Raw genomic sequence first — 18,805 nt, forward strand, 5'->3', positions numbered from 1 at the left:
GTCTAAATATTGTGATCTTTGAAAAAGACAAGAGTCTATGTTTATTATTTTTGTTGTGTTAAATATATAACTTGTTGTTTTTGAATTGGAAAATGAAAAGTGGAAGTTATTTTAATGGTTCATTGAATACTCTTAACAATAGTGAACGATCAAAAAATTTAAGTGCATTTAATAAACTATCAACTAAAATATCGTTCAATAACAACAACAACAACACAGACGGATATTCAGATCGTGAAAGTGTTGCCAGTAGTGCACGTGGAAAACGTACAAGATCAAGGCAAGAATAACAACTATAGTTTGTGAAAAATAACTTAAAAGGACTGATTTAAATATGTGCACCTGTGTGTATGAATTTATTTCTTTTGAGCTGTGTTAAAGTATATTTGAAATTCATTTTTAAAATATCCAAAAACTATGCAATAATAATACAATTATCATACACTGGATTGGATTATACAGTGCACACTACAAGATCGCTCTTTTTGTAGTCTATATGATAGAATTTATTTCGGACATATTTAAATAAATTTTTAAAGTTTAATAAGAAAAAGGAATGTTGTTTCTGAGTATAATTATGTTTCTGAGATATTATTTGGTGAAACGTTCCTTAAAAACTAACGAAAACGAGACACTGAAAACATAAGTAAAAAAAAAACTAACGATTAAAATAAATCCCACTATGCAAGACAATTTTTTTTATTTATTTTATTCTGGTTTTCTCGTTGATCACTTTACTGCAGATTCCAACAATTTTTTGTAAACGTAACAGTCCAGTTATCTTTTCGTTCCTGTATGGGAAAACTATGCGTTAAATCTGATTATTTTGATTTTTTGGCAGTTTTTTGGGATTATGGCTCAGTAACCATTTGAAATTTTTGGACAATAGTGTGAACGCATTATTGTCAAAATATGCAAAAATACCCAAATATTATGTCTTGTGATTTTAGCCCTAATTGTTGTTGACAAAAATGATGTAGCACCTCAATTAAGCTAGTTAGATTTCCTTTAGTAGGTAATAGAAAATTCTAGGAAATTTTATGAACATTTCCACTAAGTTTTAGCTTAAAAAAAAATATTTATATACCATAAGCTACTGAGCTAGTTACAATTAATCTCATAGCTTTCAGAAGCTATATTAAAAAAAAAAAAAAGGTTGTCTGTAAAGCCGGTTTACGGACGATGATTTTACGTGACAACGTCGTCAGAAAACAGGTTGTGTGGTTTTGTTTAAAATGAGTCAATTGAAGAGTTTACTTTTTTCAAACAATCATTATTTCAAGAAAAAGCTAAAAAAAAATACCTTTTTTATTTTCTCATTATATTAATTTTTTTTTTATTTTAAAAGCTTACAAAAAAAAATATGCAATTTAAAAGCAAAGTATTTCTTCTTTTATTTTTAAATTTTTATAATGCACAAAGAGTATAAAAATAATTTATTGAAAACAATCATTTTCATCAAAAAAAGCAAAGAAAACATGAATTTTTATCTTCTCACGTCATTAATTTCATTTTTTTCCCTAACAGCCCATAACAAATTTTATACCATCTGAAAGCGTATTGTCTTAGCTCAAAATATACATCTACATCTACAAAAAGAGCTGTCAAATTTCATTAAAAAAAGCAAAAAAAACATTTATTTTTATGTTCAGGCTATGGAATTTTTTTGTTTGACAACCTATAAAAAATTTTATACCATGTGAAAGCTTATTATTTCACCTTTCATATGACTTATAAATCTCATTTCAAAGATGCCTACAAGAGAAGTTAGAATTTTTTAAAGTCAACCATGTCGAATTTCCAGACTGGTGGCTGTTCGGGGGGCAACAGATCTCCACTGGTGTTTTGAGGTTTTTCGCAAGTTTCTTGATTTAACATTGTGTAGCTTGTAGTTAGTGTACCGTTATGTGTGGTATACCAAATGAAAGGTAATTGTATCAGGATGCTCATAAAAGTTTAATAAGATTTCTATCTGCTCTTGGTCAAAAGTTATAACCTGTTGAATTCTAAAATTCGCACATATTTAGTCGCGGTCATGGTCTCATGGTGTCATTACTCTATATACTTTATTCCTGTATCTATTTAAGAAAAAAAGATAAAAATTAAAAACGTGTTTTTTAAAAACTTGTTTCTTCCGTTTTTCAGTCAAAGCCTCACTAAACGATTCCAAGTTTTTGCACATGTATACATAAGACCAACATCTACATGTCCTATAAGTTTCAGATTCTTTGAACGCTCCAAAAAAAAGCTAAAAATACAAAAATAACCCAAAAATACCCCTAAAAAATAAGGTGTTTTCAAAAATTCATATTTCGAAACGCAGAGTGTTGGAAAAAAATCCGTTTCAGACACCTAATTTTTTTTCCCTCATCTTTCACCTGGCATCTTTAGAATTGTCAAAAAAAATGTCCTTTACCCAAAATCATCATTTTGTCATAGCCCCATCACGTGTACAACGTTCAAACAAAACGTTATAGCTTAGTTTCAAAATTGTTTAGAATTTTTTCTTAAATGCAGTTATTTTTAAATTAATCTCATCTATCTATAACAAAAAAACATCAATTCTGTACGACTTCGAGTTTAGATTTTAGCCCAAATTTCATCTTTCCGTTTTACCCCTGTTTACCCTATCAAATGACTAAATTTTTAAAAATCCTTCATTTGGATTAAGCTTTAGGTTATTATCTTTCAAATAAGCTATAGAAGATTTTTGTATCTCTAAGTTTATTTTTAATTCTGAATTGAAATTTTTTGCCGCACTGCGAAAGTGCGAGAGTGTAACGTTAGAAAATGGCGTCACTTTTTTGTGGCGGCTGCCATGGTTCATCGATTTATAAGACGTTATCACGTCAAAAACTATTGGATATTTACTGTCAAAAAACTCTTCTTCAGGGAACAAATTAACTTTTAATAAAAAATGGTAAAAAATAACCACATTTTTTTTACTTTTAGGGAAAACCCTTAGTTTAAACATTTTGTTTTGTATTTTTTTTATTTTTAAAGGAGTAACAAAAACATAGTCTGATAAACCTCAGATAGAGCTTATTCCTAGGAATAAAAATTTTTTTATATTGAAATTTATTCTTCTGATTAGTCTAACTGAATGAATTCTTAAATGATTTTCATCTCAAATATTGTGAGAACAAGTAATGATGTCGACCTTGTGCTAATTTTATTTATTTATAAAGCGAAAAATAAGAATTTCCAATTATGAAAAAAATGAGTTTTGAATCGAATATCATGAGAATAATCCCATTGTTGTATTGACTAGAAAAAAAAAAATTGAAAAATGACTCCAAGCTCATTTTATTTTACCAAATTTTGCTTATTGGTAAAATTTATATAAAAGTCTATGTTGGAAAATGGGCTTAAAATTTCAAAACATTTCAATTTTGTTTTAAATAATTATCAAGAACATAATCAAATCACTGTTTTAACTATAGGCTTATTTTATAGAAGATTAGTATGAAGGTACACTTTTTTGTTTGAAAACATGCTCTATTAAAATCACAATCTTATTTCATATACCTATAAATTAGTTGAACTGGGTAATTTTTTTTTGTTCTTGCATTGTTCTTGATTTGGTTTTTTTATTTTCGGTATTGTTTTTTTTTTAAAGTAGCTCTATTTTTGAGAAACTATATGGTTTATCGATTGGTAAAAAAATCAATATATTTTTTGATATAAATCTGTTAAAAAAACTGATAATGTGATCAGTAGAGTGAAAGTTAAAACGTCAAAAATCATTTTTTTTTTTTCAATCGAAAACCCCATTACCTATGTACCTACACTGATTTTAAAACTTTGGTTTTATTCGAACAAGTAATAACGATTGAAAATTGTCTCACAATTTTTTCTTGTTCATCTAACGGTTTTCCCTGAGTTTTTTTTACCCAAGAGAATTTAAACCATTTTTGAGGGTTTTTTCTTACTTTTTTTATTGGACATCATAATAGTAAGTCAAAAATGTATAGATAAAATAGTTGATACTTATAATACTAGAGGATAAACTATTTTTGAGATGCAAATATGTGGAATCCACATGTGGATAGAAAATTTTCATTTCTATAGTAATTTTTATTTACTATTTTGCATATTTATATTTGCATATAAATCACCTATTGAGTAGTATTTTTTTCTTCTGATTATGAAAGAACCAATTTATTCTCTTAAAATTGCTTAACTTTTTTTGCATAAAATAAGAATAGGTATGTGAATTTTTAAACAAAAATAACAACAAATAAATTAAAACTCAAAAAAAGGTACCTACCTATATTTTTGAACAAAAATGAATGAAACGCTTCGTCTGGAGCTGTTGTTATTTTTAAAAATTCCAAACATTTAAAAGAAATTTTATATCTTTTTAGTAAAAACGAGAAAATTACCATCCGCGGAACGTGCTACATTCTTATTTTCAAATAATCAGAAGTCTGGTACAATAGAAGGGATTATGTATCAATATAATAATTATAATTAAATGTTTTGAGTAGCGAATTTTTTCATATGAAAATAATTTGTAACTCACTTCTGTGGATTGAAATTAAAACAATTTAATCAAATCTTTTAATCTAAAAGTTTTCACACAATTTAGAAATTTAGGAAATAAAGGATAAAATTTATCAAGAAATAAATGTCTAGCCAAAGCATGCAAAAATACATAGAACTAAATATAACTATTTCTACGTATGTATATTTGTGCCGATGACACTTTTTATGATTACCTATTATCGAATACAACATGAATATAAAAATACTTCCTTTCAACAAACAACCCCTATTGCGCCGGTGGTGGTTGAATTCCAAAAATTGTTGGTTAACCAACCGGAACCGTCTGTGTTTACAATATTTTTGTTACCCCCAACAACCCAATGGATTTCTATTGTCATTAGATGAATTAGGTTTTTTTCTGTTTTAAGTTAGTCCTAGTGCCTGTTTTCAGCAAACAGTATTAAACAAGTTCTCAAAGTTAACGTGCAAACAAGAGCACGATGACTTGAATTTTTTGTAATGTAGTTAATTCTTTTTCTCCCTTTTTTTCCTCCCACCAAAAAAAAAAAAAAAAAACAGAGTCGTACCTATGAAGGCTTCAAAAAATATTTCCAAAAAGACAAAAACAATGGATTACACGAACTATGCCTACAATGAAGCTGTAGGTCGTTTAAAATTAATGTTAGCTGATTCTTATGCTCCTTTAAAGACCTCGTCATCATACATGAGAAATATTAATGATGATTCGGACAATTTCTCAGATAACCTTTCGGTGAGTTTTCAATTTTTCTCCTTTAATTCTCTTTGTGATAGTTTATAAATTTGAAGGTTGTTGAACGACCTGTTATGTCTGAGATTTCAAAATACCTATCAACGAGTTACAAAAATCCAAGGACCTCGTATCGCAGCAAGTATAAAAGTTTCCAACCATCATCAGTTTCGAAAGAGAATTTAACAACCACTACTACGCATTACACTCCCACTCCCATTCAGGATTATGCGGTGTCTTCAGCTCAGCCAGATACGAACATAGTTCAGGCTCCAGCAGAAATATTTAATTTCATCGAAAAGCAGGAGGATTACATCGAACAACTTGAAAAAGAGTCAAAGTTTTGTAGGGTAAGTGGTTTGAATCAATGAAGATTCGTTTCGGAATGTCTCATATGGTCTCATTTTCTATAGAATGAACTTTCAAACCTACTTGGCAAAGTGAAGGACGTAATAAGTGAAAACGAAGCTTTAACTGATAACGCTCGATCGGAACTTGCTGGACTTGGTGAGAAAGTAAGCGCATCTTCGGAAAGCGAAGACAACCTTCGATATTGTAAATCACCAAAAAAACGAGAGAAGGCCTCTCCGAGATATTCCGGGGGCCCAAGCATTGTTTATGAATCGAAAATCAGTCAATTGGAAGCCGAGTTAGCTCAATCAAATATCGATCTTCGAAAAGTACGCGGCGAAAATGAAGATTTGAAGAGAAAATTATCCTATCCAGTTGGTGGTACGCTGTCTAGTTCCCTGAATTGTGAAACACATCGAAAGCAAATTGAAACCTTACAAATGGATAAAGTCGCATTGGAAGAAAATATTCGTCAATTGCAAAAGACCATCGATGAAATGAAAGCTTCCAATCTTTATGGATCATCAAAGCGATACGCAAATGATTTGGAACGTTCTCATTCTGAACTGGAAATCAAGCATTTAAGAGAAGAACTTGATCGACAGCATGAACGAGTTCGAGAACTTCAACACGAAATGGCACGGAGAATATCGGATGAACGAGCTAATGCTGAACGTAGGTACAACAATCAGGTAGATCAGCTGGGCGGTGATTTATCGACGCAATGGGATCAAGTAACGAAACTTCAACTGGACTTGGAAAGACAAAAACGACTGGAATCGGATTTAAAACGGGATCTATCTCAAAGGAATGCGCAAATTGATGAATTAAAAATGGAATTAAAGGCAAATCGAACTTCATTTTTGTCGGACATAGCTCAAGTGAGTGCAGAAAAGCAATCACTTGAACAAGAAATTACATCATTGCGACTTCAATTGGACCGTTCGGAAAGGCAAGGAAAAGTTGAGACATCTCGGCTTACAGCTGAGATAAGTTCTTTGAGGCAACGATTGGATCGAGCTGATGCAGATTTGTTGCATTCGAAAAGAGAAGTTCTTCGACTTAATGATGAAATAGCGAATTTGGAAAAGGAGGTTAGTAATTAATTATAAATGTTACACTCAGTTTTATTGATTTAATGTACATTCCAGTTGGCATATGGTGAAATGAAAAATGAAATTCGTCCTACTAAAAAGGATCTGGATAAGCGTATTTCTGAAATACAAGAAAAACATGGTGAGTTTGTCAATTTATTTTAATAAGTTTGTGTGCACTTCATTTGTAAAAAGTAAAAAAAAAACACAATTACAGTATATTGGCCTAGAACAAACATTAAACAGCTTTATTGGGTGTTTTGATTTAATAGCTCTTACATTTTTGAAATTGGTTTACTTTAAATAATAATAAACTAATCATAATTAAATTATAAGTGTATGTATTGTAATAAGTAGTACTATTAGTCGCTAAAATTATAAAAGCATATATAGTTAAAAGTAGACCCATGATTGTATCTAAAATCACATTTGTTTTGTTTCTTTTTTCTATTTAGTTTTAAAGTAAACTTTTCAATATTTCATATTTTATTTAACTCTTTTGTACAAAATGTGAAAACTAAATTTTGGTTTAACTGTTATTTATATAATTTTGCTTAAACCTTTTGCCTTAACATAGATGATTTTTATTAAAGACCCTTCCTTGTCGTATGTTTAGCCGCTTTTAACGTTTTTAGTTTTTCAAATTTCTCAAAATGGTTGTCAAAAATATGGTTTAAAATGCCTACTTTTGAAGCGATTGTCATAAAATTTATATTTTCGTTATTTTCAAAATCTAAAAAAAAAATGAAAAATTTCTACCTACTTTTGGTTTTTGCTAACTTAACCAAGAAACTTACATTTTGAACAAATCCCGCTTATTCCGAATCCGACATTTTTTAAATTCCGACAAATCATTAAAAATTCCGCCAATTTTGTTGTTGTTGTTTATTGACCCAAGAACTTGCTCTGAGAGTTGCTTAGATTTTTAAAACTTCAACTTCTTACCTATATAAAAATTTGGTAAATGTATAAAAAAGTTAAAAAACATTAAATTCGTTATTCAAAAGAAAAAATAACAATAGGTATCTACCTTAAATAAAAATGAATTTGAGCTCCAAAAAAAGTATGCAATTTGATTTCATTAATTAGGTAATTAATTAATTTTAGAAAAAAACAAAAATTCTAATTTCTCGATTTCTAAAAAAAAAGAATTTATCGTTTGGGAGAAGTTCAGACTTTACGAAACGGTTCTAAATCAGGTAGTTACCTACTGTTAATATATGTTTTCTTTATTTTTTTTTTATTTAGGTATGTAAATCGTAGATACCTACCGTTCTCGAGAAAATTAAACTTTTCCAAAATTGATACAGTGCGTTATTTTTGGTAAAAAAAACCCTCTCTGTTGATGGGAAATGCTACATACAAAATTATGCCTCACTTAAAAAAAAAATTATGCCTTTTCAAATAAATTATGCCTCAATTTAGATTTCTTAGTTTATGTTTGAAAAATTATTTATAAAAAGTGTACAAAACGAAATGTTTAATTAATTAACTTTTACATTTAGGCTACTGGCTACTTATTTGTCACGAAACGGCACCTTATTTTCTTCGAAAGGAATTTTTCAAGGGAACCAATACAATACAATAGGAAGAAATTAGCGAGCAGTTTTTTTTTCACCAATAAAGCCTAGTACGCTGCTGATGCGAAACGAAATTTTCCATACAAAATTTCGTTAAAGAAATCTTGAACGAAAATTAATTGGTTTTGTTTTTGCTTTAAAAATTATTTTCTGATGTTTTTTCGTGAATATTTTTATTTGTATTTTTATTATTTTTACTTTGTTATAATATCCGATTGTATTTTTTCGTTAACATGTTCGCTGTTGCTTTGGAGACTTCAAATTTTTTCGTTTCGCTTTAGCAGCGTACTAGGCTTAAGAAGTAATAGCATATTTGCAAGCGTTTAAGACCTTTTTATAGCAACAAAATCGCTTTTTGCATATTCTTTTCTAGTAAAATTGATAAGTGTGCAAAATATTCTTCGAAAAATTAAACACTACCAAGAGTTAAATGGTAAAAACGAATTCTGTAAATAAAATTTCGAACAACTTTTATTTAAAATATTTGTAATATATTAATTTTAAGTTTATTTTATCAAAATATTCAAAAAATTATAAGAAACTTTTAAAACATAAATCAAGAGTGGAATGAAAAAATTATGCCTTTTTGTCAAAAAATAAGCCTCAATGCCTAAGCTAATAAAATTATGCCTAAAAGGCATAATTATGCCTCAGTTGGCATCGCTGGCTACATACCATGATAGGAGGTATACCAACCTATCTCTCAATATTTTCTCATATAAAAGTGTAGTTTTACTATTTTTGGTTGAAAAATACCTAAGCTATTTTTTCAAATTAAAATTCGTAAAAAATCCAAAAATTAATATTTTGCTAAAACATTTAAAATAGGTAAAAAACATAACAAAGTAATTTTAAACCGGTTTTTGTTAAAATCCAACCATTTTTGTAAAAGAAAAATAATAAAAAACTCGAATCGAAAGTCATATTTTAGCATTTTTCTTTTTTATTATCTACAACTTTTATAATAAACTTTTTTAAGTAGACCTCTTTACTTATGACAAAAATCGTTAGAAATACAATTGTTGACACCCATACAACTTTTTTCGCCCTTCCACCCCCTTTCCACCAATTTGTTTGAAGGCAATTTATTTTTCACCTTTCATATATCATTTATCTTAAATTATCCCACCACCCTAATAATTTTTTTTTTTTTCAAAAATATTGGTACTGGTAATATTTAATAAGAAAATGCTTTAAAAATTTCATCAATCAGAATCAACCACTGATGTGTCGGTGTTCCTGTTCGTGTCATGTGTAGATTTTCGAAAAATCGATAGGGTTAAACCTATTATTTATTAGTTTGTGAGTTCCAATTGAATGTAAACTATTTTTGTGCAGGACAAAATGATAATGTGACAAATAATTTGCATGAGTTTCCGTGGTGTAGTGGTTATCACATCCGCCTAACACGCGGAAGGCCCCCGGTTCGATCCCGGGCGGAAACAGATAACTTTTTTTTTTATTTTTCATTTCAAGAAAAATAAAATACATTTATTGATTTTATAATGAAGATTGAGTGCAACATTAAGTTTTTTTTTTTTTATTAATGATGGAGAATGAGAAAAATGTGGATTAAGCAATTCTGTCTGTCTGGTGTGTATGAGTGTGTTTCTCGCTCTCTAGCCTACATCTCAAACCACTGAATCAGAATATTTGGCGCTTGCCATATGACCAAATTAAAAACGTTGTTTTTTCTCTAAAACAAAGTATATTGAAACGGTATTTATCTGTTATAGAGTCAATTTCTTTATTTCTGAATTTCTCGTAAATCATTACCTAAACCGATTTCAACAAAAAAAAAAAAAGTGGTTGTCTGTAAAGCCGGTTTACGGACGATGATTTTACGTGATAACGTCGTAAGAAAACAGGTTGTGTGCTTTTGTTTAAAATGAGTCATTTGAAGCGTTTATTTATTTTAAATAATCATAATTTAAAAGAAAAAGCTAAACAAAATTACCTTTTTTTTTTCTTTTTTCATTATTTTAATTTTTTTTATTTGAAAAGCTTACAAAAAAAATTATACCATTAAAAAGTCAAATATTTTTTTTTTAAATAAAACAATTTTATAATTTTCATTTATTTATCTGTTGAAGAAAAAAAGATAAAAATAAAAAAACGGTAAAAAAAAACTTGGGACAAAAAAATTGTTTTTCCCGTTACTCAGTCAAAAATCATTTTAAAATACCAAAATTTTGCATGCTCACGGTTATAGACTACATGTTCTATAATTTTGAGATTTTTTGACCGCTACGAAAAATTTAAAAAAATAAAAAACTCACCCAAAAATACCCGAAAAAAAAAATAGGTGTTTTTTAAAAATTTATATTTCGATACGCAGAAACTTAAAAAAAAATCTGTATCAGACCCCTAACTTTTATTTTTATTGTCCTTTGAATGACGTTTTTTAAATTGTCAAAAAAATTTCCCCTACCTATAATCAATAATTTTTCAAAGGTCTACCTCATGCTTTAGTTCAAAAAAAAAAAACCATTTATAACTAACTTGGTTTTGAAATTTTTTTAGAATTTTTTCAATACCACTTTTTTGTGGTGGCTGTCATGGTTCATCGATTTATAAGACGTTATCATGTCAAAAAATTGTACAAAAGTGTTCAAGTAGCCATTAAAAAATTAAGAACAAAATTCAAAAATATCAATTTTGGATTTTTAAAATAAATTAGTTTATGTTTTTGAAAATATGTATTAGTGATCTTTTTTGAAATTTTGTTTTAATAACTAATATTTTTTTAGAACTTTTTTCTGATGAATTTTTGAAAATTTTTTATCAAAAAATTATTTTTTTTTTGAAAAAAAAACGGCTCAAACCATTCCCAAAAAAAATCCAAAAATTCACTGTTGTACGAGAAATCAAATGACAAACATCCGTCACATAGGATGTCTCTCAATTTAGCAGAGCAAGGTCAGCAGAACATATGTTTTGTTATTGGATCTTTTAGTGCTTATTAAGTGCTAATTAAGTGCCCCAAAATTAAATTAAGTGCTCCACTACTTTTGGGGAAAATTAATGTTCTGCACCGAAAAAAAAATTTGATAATAATAGCTATCAAATTAACATTTTTCAGTGACAAAAGTCGTCCAACAATTAAAATATCAATTTTGATATTTTATCATATCATTTTGACATTTTTTAATTTCAGGTGGGACAGTGAAAATTTCACTTTAACAATTAAAATATCATTTTGACATTTTTTTAAGTTTAAGTGGATAGTGAAAATTTCACTTTGACAATTAAAATATCAATGTTGACTAGATTTTACGTTTTAGTTTATTATAATGAAACCTATTTCTTTCCTTTTCATTTTTATTATTTTTATTATTTTAAGAATTTTCTTTCTTTTTTCAAAACATTACTCAAAGGGAATATTCTTTACAAAATAATGGTGATATTATTTTTTCTATTATAGGTGATATAATTGTTTTGTTATTTTCTCCCAAACTATGAGAAGTAAAATCTTAGTGCCGATCAAATTTTCTCAGTAAATCATACATTTTATTTCGAAAAAACACAAAGCGCCTTTAAATTAGTACACATTAAGAATTTTTTATTTAATATTTTTCAATAATTTGGAATGAGAAATTGATATGAAAAAATGATAATAAAATATCAAAAAAAATTTCCAAAATGTGACATTTAAATATCATCCTGATAATAAAAATGTTGTTTTAACATTTTAAATATCATAAAACACATTTTATAGAGCATTTTTGGCTGATATTTAAAAAATGTTAATTTGATATTTAAAAAATGTTAAATTGATATTGGTTTTTTTTTTTCGGTGTGCTAACTTGATTTAAAGTTATCAGAGCAATTACCAGAAAATGCCCTAAACTGCTCATAGAAAAATCGGGTTTGGTATAATATTTAGGTGCTAATTAAGTGCTCTACGAATCCAAAAAAAAATTTCCAAAAATAATTTTTTTTCCAAAAATAATTTTTTTTTCTGTGATTTTCGAAAAATTTTTTTTTTTTTTTTAAACTGTCTTAAATAATTAAGTGCTTAACTAATATAAGTTAAGTACCCTATTTTCCGAAGAATTTTCCGAGATTTTCCATTAAAAAAAAATGTTTTCATTTTCCATACAAATTCATGTTCTGCTAACTTGAACTTGGATTTTTTCAAAAAATTCAAATTTTTTCGACAAAATTCGACTAAAATAATTGAATGTTCGACTAATTTGAATTAAGTGCTCCATTTTCCGAAGAATTTTCTGAGATTAAAAAAAAAATAAAAATTGTCATTTTCCATACAAATTCGTGTTCTTCTAACTTGAATTTTGATTTTCTCAAAAAATAAATTTTTTTTTGACAAAATTCAAATGGAGTAATTAAGTGCTCGACTAATTTGAATTAATTTTCCATTTTCCAAAGAATTTTCCGAGATTTTCCATTAAAAAAAAAATGTTTTCATTTTCCATACAAATTCATGTTCTGCTAACTTGAACTTGGATTTTTTCAAAAAATTCAAATTTTTTCGACAAAATTCGAATTGAGTAATTAAGTGCTCGACTAATTTGAATTAAGTACCCCATTTTCCGAAGAATTTTCCGAGATTTTTCATAAAAACAAATATTTGCATTTTCCATACAAATTCGTGTTCTGATGCTAACTGGAATTTTGATTTTCTCAAAAAATAAATTTTTTTGACAAAATTCAAATAGAGTAATTAAGTGCTCAACTAATTTGAATTAAGTACCCCATTTTCCAATGTTTTTTGAGAAAATCAAAATTTAAGGTAGCAAAACAAGAATGTGTACCTATGGAAAATGACAATTTTTATTTTTTTTTTAATCTCGGAAAATTCTGCGGAAAATGGAGCACTTAATTTAAATTAGTCGAACATTCAATTACTTAAGTCGAATTTTGTCGAAAAAAGTGGAATTTTTTGAAAAAATCCAAATTCAAGTTAGCAGAACATGAATTTGTATGGAAAATGAAAATATTTTTTTTTTTTAATGGAAAATCTCGGAAAATTCTTCGGAAAATGGGGTACTTAATTACTCAATTCGAATTTTGTCGAAAAAATTTGAATTTTTTTGAAAAAATCCAAGTTCAAGTTAGCAGAACACGAATTTGTATGGAAAATGAAAATATTTTTTTTTAATGGAAAATCTCGAAAAATTCTTCGGAAAATGGGGTACTTAACTTATATTAGTTAAGCACTTAATTATTTAAGACAATTTTTGGAAATTTTTTTGGATTCGTAGAGCACTTAATTAGCACCTAAATATTATACCAAACCCGATTTTTCTACGAGCAGTTTAGGGCATTTTCCGGTAATTGCTCTGCTAACTTTAAATCAAGTTAGCAGAACATTAATTTTCCCCAAAAGTAGTGGAGCACTTAATGTAATTTTGGGGCACTTAATTAGCACTTAATAAGCACTAAAAGATCCAATAACTAAACATATGTTCTGCTGACCTTGCTCTGCTAACTTGAGAGACATTCATATAGGTCTTTTAAATGGTTTGGAATCAGAGCTTGGATCATATTAAAATTAGTTTTTGTTTTAGTAGAAGTTAAAGTATGTATAATAGTATTTACGCACAGTCACAATACTATAAAAAAGCATTTAACACACTAACCATAAAGCCTTTAATCGCACTTAGTAAGTCAACTTTGCCTAACATTTCATTCAACTCATAATATAATTATGTTTGTGTACCCTCGTGGTAAGCTATTGATGTTCATTAAATCACTTAATTGGTCCCTTGTTTTTTTTAAAACAATTAAAAATCTTAGACAAAAATGTTGGATATTTCCAAAAAAAAAAAAGAAAATAACATTTAGCAGTCAATAGTTTATCCATGAGCGGTATAGAGCTTTGTTTTCGAATTAATATTGAAATATTAAACTTTATAAAATAAAGACAATTAAACAACAAACCACTTAACATTAATTAAAAAAAAAAAAATGTACGTGTGTCTGTGTGTGTATTTATTTTAGCCGACACTGTTGTCGAACTTGAAGAAATGATACAAAGCCAGAAGCAACTCATGGATAAACTAACTACCGAATGTAAAACTTTGACCAAAAAACTAGAGGACACAACATTAAAAAATAAGTAAATATCTATTTGATTTTCTATACCTTATTTCCAAAAATTATTGTTCTTTGTGTGTATTTGTATATTAAACAAAATAATAAGTTTAATACGCCATATTGTGTGTTGTGTGATAACTTGCCGCCTACCCTTAAAAGCTTATTATCTGCTTCCAAAAAGATGGATTAACACCTTGATTTTTGGTTTTCCTCTACTCCTTCAATTTTCTGTATATTCCAACACAAAAAAAAGGACTCTTGAACCCGCCAAGCGTCGTAAAACAGTACGTTTCACGGAATCAGGCTGAACAGACTATGGATTGTAATTGCCAAAGTGGCTGCTTTTCGTCTCATATAGCACCACAACCACCATCATCATCTTGTATCACAACAACCACCACCACCAGCAAACATAATTCATTTTCATCTACGCCACTGTTAGAAAAGCACATAAATAGAAAATGCATGAAACCTGCATGTAAGGCAAGTATAGAGACAACTACGACAACACGAGCGGATCTATTCGATAATATAAACTGCACGGAAAACGCCACCTGCTCACAATGCATCGGTACAGGCCTGTTGCCTTGGGTGCAACAGCGCTTTGTTCTAAACGATAGAGATAATGGCGGCTGCAGTGAATGCGAATATGCTTCCCGCTTTTTCAAATCAGAATCTATAGCAAAACGTCATCAAAATTTACCACAAAATGATCATTTTGACACACACCCATCACCGCCCCCTCCTTTTGAGGTCGATTGTTGTGAAAATTGTGAGGTGAAAAATGTTGTTGAACCAGATAAAGGATCTGAAGAAAAAGCGACGAAAGCTAAATCAAACCGGCCACCAGTGAAAGTTGACGTGAGTGTTCGACTTGTGTCTCGAAATAAACCAAAAATCAAGCAGAATCCTTCGATACAGGACGAAGGCGATCAGTAAAGGAACATTCAATGATATTGATTGGGTGGTTAAAGTTTATTAATATCATTAAAAAAAGTAGTTTTTTTTTTCCATATATAACATTGCTTTTCTCGACAAGCTTTTGTTAACTTTTTTTTGTTTTCTTTTGGTTTTTTTTTTTATAATTTTTTTGAATTTTCATTTTCTAGTGAAGAAAAAAACCAATTGCGTCACACAAATGAGATGTTAATGGATCGTTTGCGACAAATTTGGGCCAGCTATAAAGAGCTGAATCTTAAAAATGTTTGCAGGTCAAGTGACGATGCAAGTGATGTAGATTCTTGTCGAGGGGAGCAATTGAAAAATTTACAAATTCAACAACAGGTAATGTATATAAAAAAAGATTTTACTAATTTCTTTTTCTTTTTTTTTTCTCCTTCTCTTCTTCTTTTCTTCTTCTTTCTATGTTTTTTAAATTGTTTTTGAAAATGTGCTATCTAAAGGACGGAAATATCCGCTCTACAATCGAATGTAGAATATTTAACAAATAGAGTAATAAATAATGATCGAATTGGTAAAATTGATAGCACACCGACAAGTTACAGCAGTTTGCCACCTATAACAACAGGTAAATTCATAAATGCAAAGAAAAAAAAAACAAAAACACTTTTTATGTTTTTTAATTGTCTGAAACGTCGAGTGTCGAACAAAAAATTGTTAAAAATACATCTTATGCAAGAAAATTCCGATTTTTTATCTTTGCTACACGGTTAAAAATTCTGTCGTAGTTTTTAAGATAACCTTTGGAATTAGGCCTTTTTTTTCAATACTAAAGAAAAATTAGTTATTTATATTTTGATTTTATAACACAGTTTTTAAATATATTTTGTATAAATTGCAAATAGTTTTGTTTTAAAAAAATTATTTTGAATACTAAGAACATTAAAGTGTAATTTTTTTTAAATATTCGTCGAATTTCTTACAATTTTGGCTATTTGACCATACATTAGGTTCAATATTGGCCAAAATTGTAAGAAATTCGACAAATATTTAAAAAAAAATATTTAATGCACACGTTTTGCATTAATTTTTTTTTCAATGCAGAAAATTTTGTATTTGCAATAAAATTTTTTTTTAATGCAAAATATTTTATTTGCAACAAAAAATTTATTTCAATGCAAATCTTTTTCATTTGCAAAAACATTTTTTTTCCATGCAAAATGTTTTTACTTGCAATAAATATTTTTCAGTTGCAATAAATATTTTTTCTAATGCAAATATTTTTTGTTAACAGCAAATATTTTTTTTTGAATTTGTAATGGAAAACAAATGCATTAAAAAAAAATTATTTTTTACAAAGTATGTTTAAATAAAGTTTTGGTGTTGCCTCATATGTACCTAACCCATATCTTTGTAGAAACTACGCCAAGATTTTTAATAGTGTAGTTTTTAGGGAGGTCTATCTTTTCATGAAAATGTTTCCATCGAAAATCATTATTAACGGTACCTGTCACAGAACCGTTTTTTTTTTTTTCAAATCTGATTTTCTGCCAAACTACTATCTCAATTTGAACGAAATTTTTTATACGAAAGCATTTACATAAATCAGAAATAAAATTTTGAAAAAATAATATTTGGATTTTTAAAAAAATTAATTTTTTTGTTTTTGAAAAATCAAAATTTCGAAAACAGGACTTTGAAGTTTTTTGAAATTTTTGTTTTGTTGATTAGTAATATCTTCAAAATGGCATACCAATATTATTTTAAAACTTCTTTTCCAAAAAATTATTAATGAAAAGGAAATATTAGTTGACTTTTACAAACAACATTTCAAAAAAATTCATTGATTGAGAGTTTTCAAAAAATTGATTTTTCAAAAATAAATATAAACTCTTTTTTAAAAATCCAGAAATATTTTTTTTTATAAATTCACCTTTGTTTCCCGACAGAAATTTCAGATTTCTAAAAATCTTGAATATTTAATTAAATCTCCTCGGACATAATAAATTTTCTATGACTTTCCATATTATAAGCAGGGTTGAAAAATCTGAAAAATTAAGTTTCAAGTGTGATGGCAACAATATGCCTTGACAGGATATCGCTAGGCAACTTTTTCTTTAGAAACTACTTTTGGGAAAATATAACTCTCAACTGGTATAACGATGTGGGTATGTTGGCGGATTCTTCAAATTTAATAATCTCCCTTATCCTTTTAACATTTTCACTTTAAGTTATATAACAGTTGTTTAAACCAACAATATTCAATCTAATCAATAAATATTTAAATTTATTAATCGTTTTAGCACCACTTGAGTATAAACCTTCCTACAGCACCGAAAGCCGAGCCGCTTTGGACTCCGAAATCATATCATCCCCTCCAACCACAAAGAAACCATCACCTTACAGCTATGAAAGTTCCATTAATCCCGCTCAAGTCTCGGACGACTACCTTAGTACCGAGCCAAAAAAGTCTCTCATTGAGCCCAGAACAACAACAACAACAAACTACGAGTCCACCCTCGGAAACTATGACTATGGCGACGATGAAAACCAAAAAGACAGTCTTGGTGAGGGAGAAAAGCATCGCAACGGAGGAGACATTCAACCCACAAATGACTACTCAGCCAAATCCTCTATTATTGACCAATCTGCAAAGCCATTATCCACAGACACTAAGCAGTTCGACAAAGATGATTACCAAGTTGGAGATCCAGCCAACCAATTATATGCCCCTGAATCAGCAAATCCAGCAACAGACTACAGTACAGAATATACCGGCTACGACGGATACGAGCAGCAACCCTATACTGGAACCGGTTACGACCAAACCTATGACAGACAATACGATGGAACTCAGGCATATGAAGGAACCCCTCTCGATCAATACGACGGAAGTCAACAACAGTACGACACCAACCAATATGGAGACTATGGAGCTCAAGACTACGAGCAGCCCTACCAATCCCAATACGAGTCGACACTTCCAACTGACGTCCAAGCACCATCCGAAATTAGCGAACCCACAACAGAGCTTCCACCAGTCAAGTCCAGTCCGCCAGTACCGACCAGCACCAGTGCAGGAATCACCCCGGTCACTGGCACTCGCCCGTCAACGGAGAGCCGCACTCAACCGCGACCGGGCAATAGCACTTTGGGGACAGCAGGTGCAGGAACAAATGCAGGGAACAAGCTCGCAACTCCTTTGTCGCAACAGCCTGCCGCGACAGCTAAAGGATTATCAGGTGGAAGAAAAGACTAGTAGCGCTGAGGAAATGATTGATCCTCTCGATTTGGAATTTTGTGTGAGTAGTCCCAGTTTATTTGAACGTTCATGTGCTTCCTCCGACTCTGCGGGATCTGATTCGACCGAAATGAGTGCATCGCCGAGAACAGCCATTCAGAAAATAACTTGAATTATTTTGAAAAAAAAAAAGAAAAAAAATATTAAAAATAAAAATTATTCGGTGTGTAATTAATAGGATTTATAAAAAAAAAAAAAACAAACCTGTATTTATTTGTCTTTAAGAAACTTCTATTTAATCACGAGATTTACAATAAATTGT

The 18,805-nt window shown here is 29.2% G+C and overlaps 2 protein-coding genes and 1 non-coding gene across 8 annotated transcripts in view; 2 read left to right on the plus strand and 1 right to left on the minus strand.

Annotated features, from left to right (window-relative positions):
• Positions 1 to 18,805, minus strand: part of LOC129914159 (F-box/LRR-repeat protein 7) — a 242,530-nt gene that overhangs the window by 69,807 nt on the left and 153,918 nt on the right. The gene's annotated exons all lie outside the window — the stretch shown is intronic.
• LOC129914158 (serologically defined colon cancer antigen 8 homolog) lies at positions 64 to 18,668 on the plus strand. 5 transcript variants are annotated; one of them, XM_055993253.1, is made up of 8 exons: positions 74 to 280; positions 5,068 to 5,260; positions 5,317 to 5,607; positions 5,671 to 6,702; positions 6,760 to 6,844; positions 14,247 to 14,364; positions 15,452 to 15,626; positions 17,546 to 18,668. In XM_055993253.1, exons 1-8 carry the CDS (start codon positions 93 to 95, stop codon positions 18,653 to 18,655), a joined length of 3,192 nt encoding a protein of 1,063 aa, XP_055849228.1. In that variant the 5' UTR covers positions 74 to 92; the 3' UTR covers positions 18,656 to 18,668. The 5 variants fall into 5 exon arrangements, with proteins under 5 accessions (XP_055849230.1, XP_055849231.1, XP_055849233.1 ...); XM_055993254.1 differs by lacking the exon at positions 15,452 to 15,626 and adding an exon at positions 15,746 to 15,870 and having other exon boundaries at positions 76 to 280; positions 17,546 to 18,611; XM_055993255.1 differs by lacking the exons at positions 14,247 to 14,364; positions 15,452 to 15,626; positions 17,546 to 18,668 and adding exons at positions 14,596 to 15,306; positions 15,746 to 15,859 and having other exon boundaries at positions 64 to 280.
• Positions 9,655 to 9,727, plus strand: Trnav-aac (transfer RNA valine (anticodon AAC)). The gene has a single exon. It is a non-coding gene; the product is annotated as a tRNA-Val (tRNA).

The sequence above is a fragment of the Episyrphus balteatus genome, chromosome 3, assembly GCF_945859705.1.
Source record: "Episyrphus balteatus chromosome 3, idEpiBalt1.1, whole genome shotgun sequence".
Lineage (NCBI taxonomy): Eukaryota > Metazoa > Arthropoda > Insecta > Diptera > Syrphidae > Episyrphus > Episyrphus balteatus.

Bases quoted from the DNA above. Each gene is read 5' to 3' on its own strand.
- LOC129914158 (XM_055993253.1), top strand. From the start codon at position 93: ATGAAAAGTGGAAGTTATTTTAATGGTTCATTGAATACTCTTAACAAT. The intron at 14,365-15,451 runs GTAAATATCTAT...TTCATTTTCTAG, and splicing joins GACACAACATTAAAAAATAA to TGAAGAAAAAAACCAATTGC. The intron at 15,627-17,545 runs GTAATGTATATA...TAATCGTTTTAG, and splicing joins ATTTACAAATTCAACAACAG to CACCACTTGAGTATAAACCT.